Below are 13,154 nucleotides of genomic sequence, written 5' to 3' on the forward strand. Positions count from 1 at the left end.
TTCCCATCTTGGTGGGGAAAGGGAAAGTCTCTCTTAACATTTGAACTTTCATCCTACACCTCTCCATGTCAGCTAGTTTTCAGATCAGGGTAAGAAAAGACAAAAAAAAACCCAGGAAATAATCACCAGGGGAGAGAATATGCTTCAGCCAGTTTATGTGGGCCCCGGGGACTCTGTGCATTTAAGGAGGGTAGAACAGTGGGGTTTACAGCTCAGCTGAGCACTACGTCTGCAAGGGAGAAGATGGGAGCCCCACAGCCCTCATACCAGCTGCCAGGCATGATGACGCAGGAATGGGAGGGAGGAGGAAAAACCTCTGGGGGCAACCACAGCTGGAGATGTTAGCCATGGGGATGAGAACAGTCCTGCTGTAGAGACCTCTCAGCCTCAGGGATGCTGGGAGTAGAGGGGCCGAAGGCGACCGACAATTTCCCCGCGTTTCCTCCGCGGACCGTAACTTTTGTTTTCTGGCAGCGTGCGGGACACGGGCCAGCTACAGGCCACGGATTGTGGGGGGCAACGCGTCCTCCCCCCGCCAGTGGCCCTGGCAGGTCAGCCTGCAGTTCCACGGGCACCACCTCTGCGGAGGGTCCGTCATCACCCCTCGTTGGATCCTCACTGCGGCCCACTGTGTCTACGAGTAAGTCCTTCAGTCGTTTTGCTCGGGGTGTCCCACTGACCCCAGCCGCAGCAGGTCGGAGGAGGAGCTTGTGTGATGGAGGCTAAAAGACACAGCTGCTCGTGAACTGGGGGCAGAAGCACCTTCCAGAAGGAAAGCCTGTCCCTTGAAAACACCTTGACATGAATGCCACTGAGCTCATCAGATAGCTGAGCAGAGGTGTGCCAGTCAGCAGTAGTGACTGCTGTGGGCATCACATAGGAGGACAGACATGTAGGCCTATGCAAAACTCTCACACATTTATAGAAAGCATCACAGATAATATTCCAGTGAAATAGTGTACTACTCAGATTAGTTAGTCTGTATTTTTTTAAAAATTAGACTGAATCAGAGCCAATATTAGTAGATAGGTAAGCAAGGACAGAAGTCTGTAGCTTTTTGCCTGTAGAGTTTTATGTGGTCTATAAACTCAGGAGAGAATTAGAAAATTTGAGGGTTTTCTTGAAGGTTTTTCACTCTCTCCTACCTCTGTTTCAGCCTGTACATGCCGAGCTCATGGAGTGTGCAGGTTGGTTTTGTGACTCAACAAGACACCCAGGTTCACCCATATTCAGTGGAAAAAATTATATACCATCGGAATTATAAACCCAAAACAATGGGAAATGATATAGCCCTGATGAAACTGGCAGCACCACTTACTCTCAATGGTAATTCTTTCTGTTAGCTTTCACTCGACTTTCTCACCTTTCCAGCTGAAAGCAAGAAGGGTCTTTTCTAGTACAGATCGGGTGCCCTACATCTGACCCAGGGCAGTCTATTGTACCTCCACTGCCTCTAAAAACAATGAGAGTTGTCCAGCGTAGAAGTAGCCAGTCTGCTGCTGTGATGGTGAGGAAGCAGATCCCTTTTCACACTACACCAGCAGAAACCCCATGGTCTCAGTATCAGGAGCTCCTCTGTACTCAATAGCCAGGCACAGAGAACAACGACGTGATCAGAGGGCTCTGCAAAATGTTCCCAGTCCATGCTGGTATTAGCTTACTGAAGGCATTTAATAATAGGCAAACATTAACTTTATTCTTTCTAAATATTTTTCCTATCTAAAATAAACACTCCACCTCATTTTACTTGGGGGTCACAGAGATTTTTATCATGTCCTTTCTGTGAGTATAGGGAGATCCAGCAGTGTCTAAAGCTGAAAATCCAGCTTAAATTTCAAAGAGAAGAAAAGGCAATTAAAATATGGTGATGTTCTTAAATTAAAATAACTTTATTTTCTCAGTAGGATGCTACTTACAGCTGAGTCAGTTAGTGAGTGGAAATAAAGTATAATAATATTGTATGAACTTAAATGATTACTTGCCAGTACCTCCTCATCACTGTGAGCTCTCTGCAAGGGGCAGCTGTCTCTCTTTGATACAGCTAGATTATCAGTTCCTAAATCTATTCTCTTGAAATGCTTTAAACTTCCACTTCAAATGAAATTCAAGCTTGATTTTGTTCTGACTTATATCTCAGATAATGTTGTTTTCTTTTGCTCAGGAGTAAGTTTAGAAGGCTGCCTGTCAACTGTGTATGTAGTGCATTTGTTGTCTGATCATTCTTCAATTTATTGACCTGCCAACACTTCCTTCTATGGCTTCATACTTGGAACTAGTTAGGCCTGGTGTAGTTACTATTTCAAACCTATGGTATTGCCCATAAGACAAAAGACCTGCAGAGCTGCCAGGCTGTTATATGAGGAGTGGGTGGTGCAAGTTCACAGCAAGCCACATCCTGAAGTTTTACTGAGGTGTACAATTTTTTGATAAATTTCAAAAGCAATTCTCTCTTCCCTTTTTTTTTTTTTTTTTTAAATAGGTCACATAGAGCCAATTTGTCTGCCTAATTTTGGTGAACAGTTCCCAGAAGGGAAAATGTGTTGGGTATCAGGATGGGGAGCAACTGTGGAAGGAGGTATTTTAAATGCTGTTTATTACACTACATGAAAACATTTTGCATACAGTAAATACTGGATTTGACAAGAATGTTGTTCAACATCACATTTTCTGGAACACTGGGGGCGGGAAGAGGTGGGAAAGAAGACATATTCCTAAATTTTATGCTCACTTTTAACTACAAAAGTGCTGTACAAACCCTTATCACAAGGAATGGATGGGTACGCTCTGTGAAGAGGTTGAAAATTACATGTAGACAGCAACACTGGCCACAATCTTGTGCTCAGCCTCAGTCAAACAGGCTGTGCCCTTTAGAACTTTAAGTACAGAGAGTACAGCATTAATGCAAGCTTCATCCACCCATTTTTTTCAGAGAAAGCATGTGTGAATTTTCAGTCAGGTTGGATGCTGTAGAAATTGGATCTGTGAATAACGTCACAGAGAAAAAGGAATTTTTTTATTTTTTTTTTACCATGACTCACAGGTCATATTGATTAAAAATATATACTTAATTACTTCCATGTGAAAATGCTTGAATTCTTAGGTTTTGGGTTTTATCTCTCTTCATTCATCTCATTTAATGTATTCCCATTGCTCAGAGAACATGAACAATATGCTACCTGACCTACAGATAAAACCAGAAGGTAGGAAAAAAATTAAATCAAAGTTTACCACATAAAAAGCTATCCATTGGTAATAGACAATGTGCAGATACTCCCATTTGTAGAAATTATTCATTCAGGCTCTGAATAAAATAACATAAATATTTATAAAATAAATCAGATGTTTGCAGACAGTTTGTTGACTAACAGAACAGTATTTTGTCAAATTTTGTCACTAGTATTGAAGACAGTGTCCAACTAGCTTTTAAGTTCATTACTATCATTGATTGTCTAATTTGAAGTAGAAACATATAATGCACAGCTTTATATTAGACGTCATGATAAACCAGAGCTTTATGAAGTCACTAGTTACTGGATTCTGTAAGTGATGAGACACTCAGTTGCTTTACTTGTACATTTTAACTGTATTTCTTTCGCCCTTGCTTGTCAGTTCTTCATATGCTAAAACATCTTCTGTTTATAATTAGAGATTAGTTTCAAGAATAGAGAGGTTTTTCTTTTTCAGTATGTTTTTTGTTTGTTTGTTTGTTTTTATTAACAGGTGATACATCTGACACCATGAATTATGCAGGTGTTCCTCTGATTTCTAATGCAATTTGCAACCACAGGGATGTCTATGGTGGGATCATAACTCCTTCAATGCTTTGTGCTGGTTTCCTAAAGGGAGGGGTAGACACCTGCCAGGTATGGAAGTTTCCAAACTGCAACGGTTCTCATTAACAGCAGCAGTGGAAAAACATGAGTGATAAGTTATCAGAAGGCACTCCCAGGCTTTTCTTAGACAAACATTTGGGTTTGTGCCATTTTCTCTTTATCGTGAACATTGATCACTGACTGTGCATGCATTCATATGCTATAATCCTCTTATATTTCTTCTGTGGACCATACCTGCTACTTCTGAAGCCAAATTTACTTAAGATATTTTTTCATTTCTTGCATGTGCTACAGCATGTGCCATCCTTCCTTTGTGCTGGCTGTAGCCTTTTCACTGCACTGAATTTAACTGTGCTGCACTGCACCGTGAGCAGCTCTGAAGACCTGCAAGGTGTAGAAACCCCGTGGTGAAAAACTGCCAAAGTATATACCAACAGAAAAGCAGAAGCATTTATTTTGGAAAGAGTAGAGTAAGTCAGGAAGGAAGGAAGGTGTTTGAGTAACTCAGAGGACTGGTGATGACTTTGGGGGGAGAGGTCCATAGCAGCAATGGATCAGAGGGTTCTTCATAACACAAGGTGGTGATGATTCAAAATCACTGTCAGAGTCATGACAGTGCTCACCTTGTGCCAGATCTCATTCCTATACGTACTAATGCAGCTTCACATACCTAGTCATGGATGAAGAGCAAGGGCTGGGGAAGAACTTAACGCTTCCAGATTTACTCAGTCCCAATTACACATGGGACAAGACAAAGTAAAGGCATGAGGTGCAGAGATCTTCACTGAAGCGCCTGTTTGTAAAACTCCCCCAGCAAGATACCTGGAACCAGCATGCCACTATGCCTGGGAAAGCTGCCCAAAGGCAGCATGCAGCATATGGCTCCAAGTGACAAAATGAGCCCTACTTGCCAAAGGGAGAGGCTTGTTCCAAATTCTTTTTTTTTTTTTTTCCCTTTTTTTTTTTTTTTTTTCTGTTCTTGTGCTGGGTCTGATGCTCACATGTCAGGAAACAGTCCCAGCAAAATAAATTGAGAGCTTTCAGTACTTAGATGTGAGTCCATTCAGTCAAATCTGCTTAGCAAAGTGTCTGGAAAGGGCCAGAGAAGCAGTGTGTGAGTTAGCATGCAGAAGCAGGCAGGGAGGGAGGTGGGGTACAAGCTTGTTGCAACCCTGAGCTCATCTCAGCTCAATAACTAAGGACTCTTTTGGGTGAAGCAGGTGTGAGAGACTAAGACCGTGGCATAGATGCTACAGATTAACAATGTTCTGCCTGCAGGACAGGTACGCTTCTCAGCACCTAAATATTACTTAACAGCAGGCTTCCATATTGCTTATGTTGTACTGTACTGCTAAAAAAATATTATCTAATACACACCTCTAAGAAGTCTCCAGCTTCTACTGCAACATGTGTTTTTCCCAGAAGCCAAAACATAGCAGACACAGGAGACTCTGAACTACTGGACTATGCCTCTGCCTCTACTCCATTCCCCACAAATAGATGTACTCCTTCTTTTCTGGGGCAGTGACTTTTGCTTTAATTCTTTGTCCTCCAGGGAGATAGTGGGGGCCCTTTAGCATGTGAAGATATGAGTGTCTGGAAGTTGGTGGGGACCACCAGCTTCGGAGTGGGCTGCGCAGAAAAGAACAAGCCGGGTGTCTACAGCCGAACCACCTCCTTCCTGGCCTGGATACACGAACAGATGGAGGTCTGGGTTTGCTCTCTCTCCATCCCCAGCTGTTACTTTGCTCCTCCTGTGTCACACAGGGTTTAGCTCATATTTGCCACAGCTGAGTTGTGGCCTATGGATATATGTGACCCAAGAGCGTATTTGGGCACCAGGACAGGTCCTTGTGCAGCGTGAACAGAGCAGGGTGCAGGGGACTTAGCGAGATGTGGCGGGACTGGGACAGGGGTAGAGAGGGACGAAGAGTGTAAGAATGACTGCGGAGGGGACCTGGAGGTGCAGAGCAGGCAGCAGGCGGGTGTGAAAGGGCTGAGTAAGGAGATGGGAGCTGAGGAAAGAGATGCTAGGGGACTTTCCTTGAAGCTGTGAGACTGCTACAAAAAAAAAAAAAAAGAAAAGCCTGGGGAATGAAAGCTGGGTATGTCAAAGAAATTGGGGAAGGAGGGAGGGAGTGCTGGCTGGAAGGAGAAGAGAGCAGAGGCAAGAAGGTGGGGGGATGCTGCAGCAACCTTCACCTGACCCAAAGGTGGCCCACTCTCAGCAGACCAGGCCCTCTACTGTCAGTACCCCTTCATTGCTTCTAGAGAGATGCTGGGTTCAGTCAGCTGAGCAGGGAGAGTCATTGTGCTTCTGGTGGACACCCAGGCATGGATCTGTTGCCCAGGCAGATCAGCCTGCTTTTGCCTCGGCAAAAGGCTTCTGAGCCATTTTAGAGACCTCAGGTTGTCCTGCCTGGCTCACAGGTGTCCCTGAAGAAAGGCAAGGATCTGCAGCTAACCCTGGGTTGTATCCACCATCCCCATGGGAGTGTCTCGGATACCCTACAATGGCTCAGGTAGATATGTTAGAGGATCTCTGAGAGATCTGAGGCCTTACAGACCAACTGCTGGAGATCCATGCACTCAGACACCTCAATTGGCACCAGATAGTGCATGTGCAGGCAAGTGAACTGCCCTGGTAGGAGCCTAGACACATAGCACACAGGTAGATACCTATGTGTAGGCTCTCAATTGTCATTTTCTTAGCTTCATGACAAAGCCACCCTAAGCACCAAAGTGTACGTCCCATCCTGCACTAGCCTGGTCCTGACAGAGAGTTGCACCAGTGGTGCTATTCTAGCACCCGGATTGCTGGAATGAAAGAATGGCAGTGATGCTGTTCCAGCACCAGCAGTACAGCCCCCAGCCCTGACAGCTGCCTGTGCCACCATGGTGGCACGTGATGCAACCACTCCTGTCCCTCTCTCATTTGTGAAATATGTGAGATTTCCTTCTCAAACCAAAGTGCTAATATCAAGCACTCACAGACAAGGAAATGCCCAAAATAAGGTTATGTGTGCAATTTCAGTCCAGGTCCTCATCTGTATACTGTATAACACGCTGTTTTCACAACTTATATTATACACAAAGATTTATGCTATCACATCTGCCATTCAACAAAGCTAAAGAAGACAGGGTAACATTTCTAAATCTTTAACACCTCTAATATTGTTTTTTATTCTTCCTCCCAGATACATACATCATTCTTATTAATTTGCAGATACAGAAGGCTAGACAATTCAGATGAAGAGTTCATACCCAATGAACACACAGATCTCCATTATAAAGAAGTGATCAAGGGGGAAAAAGTGCAGCTAAATCTTTCTTTAGCTAAATGGTAGCATGTTATAATTTTTCACAGACATACCCTTCAGATGTAAACATTAGTTCAAGAATTTATCCTCTTAGAAAGGATTTTCATCTGCAGCATAGAAACATGGTCACTTTTTAATGGACTCTAAAACAAATCCAAAGAAAGTAGAACTAGTGTGCCTTTGAAGATGGAACCAAGGGAATGGTTTGCATCTGGCAGATCTATATTACGGCCTAACAGCCCTAATCTGCTCTTACCTGCTATGGTTCACTGTGGACTGGGGTTCACTTGGTCTCTTGGAAGTTTCTGTGCTTTCTTCGAACAAGATTAACTCTCATAGCTAAAGTTTAGGAAGGGAGAAAGGAAAATGAGTAGAAATAGAAAAGGTGTTAGGAAATAGATACATTTTGATCTATAGATGCAAAATTGTGAGATAAGGAACTTGGCCATCAGCATGCCCTTAAAAGCTTTCTCTCTGGAAATGGGCGTTATAACAGCTCACTTGTCAGGGCCAATCCTCTCACGGAAGGCATGACCAAAGAGGAGACATTTGTGTTTCCTGATCTTCCATTTCCACATTTGAAACCTAAATGAAGCACTTCTGTCTCTCAGATTTTCAGGAAGATACAAACATTTTGTTAAAGGCTCTCTCCTGTGTGTGCAAAGAATTTTTTTTATTGCTCTCCACTCAGTGGTGAAAATTAATTGACATCATTCAGTAAGATGTTTCTCTGACATTATGAACAGAATTTCTGCTGCCTTCATTTTGAACAGCTCTCCCACTAGGGAGGAAGCAAAAAGTTTATAGCAATAACGGTAGTACCAGTGACCTACAGGCATTACTGTCTGAGAAATATTATATTTTAACTATTAAAATTAAATAGACATGGGAGGTTCCTACCTCAGCAGACAAGATAAAGAAAGAAACCAGCGGTGGAACAACTATGAGGAAACAAACTCCTTAAAAGCTTGCTTAGTTCCCTACATGGCGTCTCATGCATGCAGCATCTACCACTATTAGTAATACATTCTTCCATTTCTCATAACCATATTTCTTTATGAGTCTTATGTTCCTGTGTCAGCTCATGCAAGGCTGAGGACAAATGAACTAAAGCAGTGAGAGAAGCTGATGGGATTTGCTCATGTTTGCAGTGCACACGATGGGGAATTGGATCACACCTCTTTTGCTGAGCTGGTGTGCAGAATTTTAGCTGGCAGAACTGGCTTCAGCAGCCCCGTGGTTTCTTTGGTGACCCTAGATGAGTGGGGAAAAAAAAGTCATTCTCCTTCAGAGTTCAATGTGTGGCAACGTGGGTGTTTGAATAGATGGATAACTGCTTTTGCTTCCCAGAGAGAAGAACTGCAAACCTGAGGAGAGCGGCAGTGCCCTGGGCTTCTGAAAACTCACATCATGCTCCAGCCCCACAGAAGAACCCACCACACTCTTCTGGACACTTGCTCTGAGCTTTACCTTCACAGACTACTTTTTACCATTTCTTTTAGGTACTGGTAACTGTACTTAATGAAAATAGTTGCACATTCATCCTCTTTCGGTTGGAAGAGGGAGTTGGATGCTAGATGATGGGCATGTGTATTTACTATCAGCTACAAATTTCACATGTAGAAAAAGAGCTAAGACTGGCAACACAGAATGCGATCACAATAATGTTTTCCAAGCACCAGGAGTAAAAGACCAAAACAGCTTCAGATCGGGTTGTTAGCTACTAATTTAGTACTTACCTTCCAAGAACAAGACTACAAAAAGACCTTGTTCCTGGAAGTTTTCATATACAAGGTCCATGTCCTGTTGCACAAGGCAGCAGCAGCTTTCTTTGAAGCCATAAAGCAAGCAGGAAGCAAGCAGTCAGTAATTTTGGCAAACATTTGGCAGGTATGTTCAACCCTTGATAAAAACAAATGTTTGGATTCAAATCTTCTAGCTATTGAATACTCCCATCGTGTAGTACAGCTCAACAAAACACTCTCCCCCAGTTGCTTCCCCTGTCTTCCCTTCCCTCCTCTGCAGACAGGACAATATAGAACCTGCACTCTTTGTTCCCATTAGTGACATCAGTGATGCAGATGAACGGATGCCAGCCAGGCAAGGGATAAAATGCCTGAAGTGCTGCTGTGGTTTGCTGTTTTACAAGCCATTTTAATACAACAGCCTCATCCTGATTGGTTTGCTTTTGCCCTTTATAAAACTCCTGGGATGAAAGCTGTCAATATTAGAATTGGTTGCCAGGGACTAGGTAGGCTGAATAATGGGTACTATTGAAGAGCTTTTCAGTATTAGTCAAAATTGATCTGATCAAGTCTGATCAAGTGCTATTGATCTGCTTGAAATGTGATTTTGGATGCAGTTTGTATGCTTCTAATACAGTGTTTGCATCATCACTGTCACCCATCGCTGCTACAAGACAGTGCTGGCAGAACTAGGACTTCATTCTCACTGCAACAAGCTGGGTCAAAATCAGGAAAGAACAGCAAACCTGCATGAACTATCAACCTCCACATTATTCTGTGGATACAAACTTTGGTCTCAGAGGATGCTGCATCAATACCTTTCACCCTGGTTAAAGAAACTGCAGTGCAATGGAAACAGCACTTCCAGAAATGGCATGTTGTTATAAAGAAGAGGGAAGCATTATTGCAAAGCTGACACAAAAGCTAGAAATGAAATGGGAAACTCCAGCTTGACAGAAACACGGCAGAATTAAAATGTAGCATGTTGAACCCTTGTGTAACTAAGACATTTTCAGAAGAGATTTAATGTTCACTGTTTGTTATCATAACATTTTCACAGCCCAAATATGGCTCATGTTTTAGTATTATCAGCAGGCTGGAGATGAGGGCACTGCTCTCTGAGCTCACAGAGCTGTTATTTCATGTTACTCAAAGGGCCCCTGAAAATTCCATTTGAACTCCTTCTATTTCTATAAAAAGACTGTACAGTAAGTACCCGTTGCAATCAGCCTTTATGTTAAAGAGAAATCCAATGTAAAATGTAGAATGCTAGTGAAATCTTCCCAGCAAGAAGCCACATCGACCCTCACATCAATGACACTCACTTGAGGGTGGACCTAGTCCAGTGACTCTGCAAATCTTTCTTCTGATTTCTGTTGTGCCCCTTGCTGAGATGTCTTGGGTACAGACAGAATACAAAAGAGTCACTTTGTGAAGCTGGATTTTCCTCCCCCAACATATGCATTAACATGCATGCCAGAAGTTTTAAACTAAATATAATCTCTATATTAGTGTATTTCTTTATGTTAACCTGGGTGAAGATACATGGGGGCTTAGGGCATTTGCTGTGGGAAAGGCTTCGTAGAGAGATAGCATTGTATTTCATTCAAAGAGAGGTGCGATTGATGAGCTGGTCAGTACCGGTAGTTGGTATTACAGCTGAAATGGACTGGTAGATGGCAAAGCAACTTTTCAAAGCAGTTATATGACAGGCCTTTCCTTTTCCTTGCTTTTTGTTCTCTCCACTCAATAAAAATAATTTGCTACACCACATGTGCATGCACAGAGGCCTGCCAAACCAGGTGAGGCTGAAGGCAGCTCAAATTTAACTAATCCTGACCAGGAGTTTCATGGTAAACACCTTTGAGGAGGAGTGTATATCTACTACATTATTAAAGAGTCTGATGGAACAGCTTCTAGCTTGCAAACTCAGGTCACTGGCTGAAATGATTGCTTTAACATAGGATAATGCTACAGACATAGCATCCCTTAGAAATGCGACCTGCTTGTATGCACAGCCTGTGGAGAAAGCTTGCATTGGCACGTAACAGACTCTCGGAAAATCAGTGTAACGTGTAACTTCACAAGAAATGTCTAGCATGTAAAGAAAAATTCCTTTGCCATTCATCATCTGTTGTCATGATAGTTCAGTCTGAAAACCAGGACAGAGCTGATAAGTTTGGATGGACCAGATGTGACTTTTATTCAATATGCAGTTTTCCCAGACACTGAAAACCACCAGAGAGATAAACTCTCCTTTGGCCAGTCTGAAATTCCTTTATTCTTCCACTTGTGATGTACAAATACAAAGGCAATTTCTGTAAAGACACAGACATAAGCATAAAAACAAGTGTCTAAGTTTGGTGTTTGAGAAAGTTAATCTGTTTTCTGAGAGGTGACATGCTTCTAACGTGCTAGCACATCCTGTACCAGGAAGCAATCACTGCACAGGGGTGAGGATGCCACACAGCTCTGCTTGTAGAGGCTGTCTCACTGGCAAGATTCATTTAAGTCTCTAGATGCAAACACAAGAACTGCGAATTAAACTTAAAAGAAAAAACTAGGTCTAGCTCATCCATTTTTCTTAGAAGCTTTAACATCCAAAGAAAGCCGATTGAAATCTTATTTTCTGTGCTGCACTGTAAATTTTGCTGTTGTGGTGACAAACCTAGTTTGACCCCTGAAAGGTACGCACTCTCCAGTAGTCTCTGGGAGAGTAGCACCATTTTAAGATGTGCAGATCAAATTTCTTTTCTTCAACAAATAGCCCTGTGTGAAGCAGTATCACACTTGTGGGCAGCAGGAGCCTGAGATTACATAAAGCACAGCAAGAAATGAGCTTACTTCAGCTGTTTAACTTTAGGGAAGGTACAAGGAAGTTTCTTATCTGAACTGAAAGAGCACTCTCGATCATTGCCTTTAATCTCTGTTTTTATGTATTTTACATGAGCAGAGGCTTCGGAGTTTGTTTTGCTGCTTTTGTCACACACTTTGGTGCTGGTGGAGCTCCTGCTCCAGCAGAAGACAGCGGGTTGTGTCCCCAGCATTGACACCAGTTAGGCAGGGAGGATTTTCAACAGTTTGCTTCAAAATTTGGCAGGGGAGAGGTAAGACTGCAGCTTTGAGGATGGCACGAAGGGTCAGACCAGCTTTTCTTGATTAAAAGAAAATTGACTCCATAACTGATTGGTTTTCCTGAGATTTGAGCATTCTGAGCAACATGAATGTGCAAAACACAAAGAGCAAGAGGCAGAAAATTAATGATCTGCCATCTCCAAGTGCTGGAGTGTGTTTATGCAAGGTCAATGCAACACGACTGGCAGCTGAGTGAGAACCCTGGCCTTGCCTCCAGCACCTACGTTAGACCTCTGCTCTGAGGTTGCCACCATGCATCTGTGTCCCAGCAGCCCCGTCTGGATACAAACACATGGTGAAAACCAGTCTGGCAAAATGCAGCCTTAGAAGATCAGGCCAAAGCAATTGCTTTAATCCTTTAGCAGAAGACTAAATAAATGGAAATTAGCTGCAGCAAATGGGATGCTGCTCTGTGCACCCATTTTTCAAGGACTGCTCCCTGCTGAGCATGGTGCAGGGCAGGCTGGTGGGGCTCTGGTGGCCGGGTGGCCAGCTGTGGCTTTCCTGAGAAAGGATTTATTTAATTCCTGGTGAAATAAATTAAAGTGGCTCCCAAGGGCGGTAGTGAAAACATAGCCTTCTTCTCTGACATGTAATCTTAAAATAAACACGGTCTCTCTGAAGCTTTCAGGTGAGAGAGGTTGGACAGTGAGCGGGTGAACAATGAGAAGAGTAAAGAATAAGACTGTCTTGAAGTGCCACAACATAAAGTGCTTGAGAGGGAAACCATTAGCACTGAAAAATAAAATCACAGGTAAATTATAATTCCTTTCTACAGATTTCCCACTTCTTGAAATAGGTTTTACATGGAGGGTCAAATGGAATAGACTTTTAGATCGTTTTTTACAACTAGTGTGACTGCCATACATCATTTATTTGGGCACCCTTGCCCTCAGTAGAACTATCAGAAATGGATTTGAAATGTATATGGTAATATTAAGTCCACAGCAGATGGCAGCACAAATCAAAATTTTGCCTACATCCTCTGTTTAAAAATCAATAGTAAACATAAATAGTTATTGAAAAATAAACATAAATAGTAAATTTGGTATCTTTTTAGGTGTAATATATTTATAGATATATTTTACATATATGTGTAATATATTATTATATAGATAAAA

The 13,154-nt window shown here is 42.6% G+C and overlaps 1 protein-coding gene across 1 annotated transcript in view; it reads left to right on the top strand.

The window, feature by feature from the left end:
- The window catches only part of TMPRSS3 (transmembrane protease, serine 3), a 17,321-nt gene extending 8,797 nt beyond the window's left edge, over positions 1–8,524 (top strand). Inside the window, exons 8-13 of the mRNA XM_008946960.1 lie at positions 475–640; positions 1,157–1,326; positions 2,480–2,575; positions 3,721–3,863; positions 5,389–5,541; positions 8,504–8,524. Of these exons, the coding sequence (XP_008945208.1) occupies positions 475–640; positions 1,157–1,326; positions 2,480–2,575; positions 3,721–3,863; positions 5,389–5,541; positions 8,504–8,524 (749 nt within the window). The remainder of the gene's footprint in view (positions 1–474; positions 641–1,156; positions 1,327–2,479; positions 2,576–3,720; positions 3,864–5,388; positions 5,542–8,503) is intronic.
- The last annotated feature ends 4,630 nt before the right edge of the window (positions 8,525–13,154 follow it).

This window comes from Merops nubicus, unplaced genomic scaffold (genome assembly GCF_000691845.1).
Source record: "Merops nubicus isolate BGI_N331 unplaced genomic scaffold, ASM69184v1 scaffold23679, whole genome shotgun sequence".
NCBI lineage: Eukaryota > Metazoa > Chordata > Aves > Coraciiformes > Meropidae > Merops > Merops nubicus.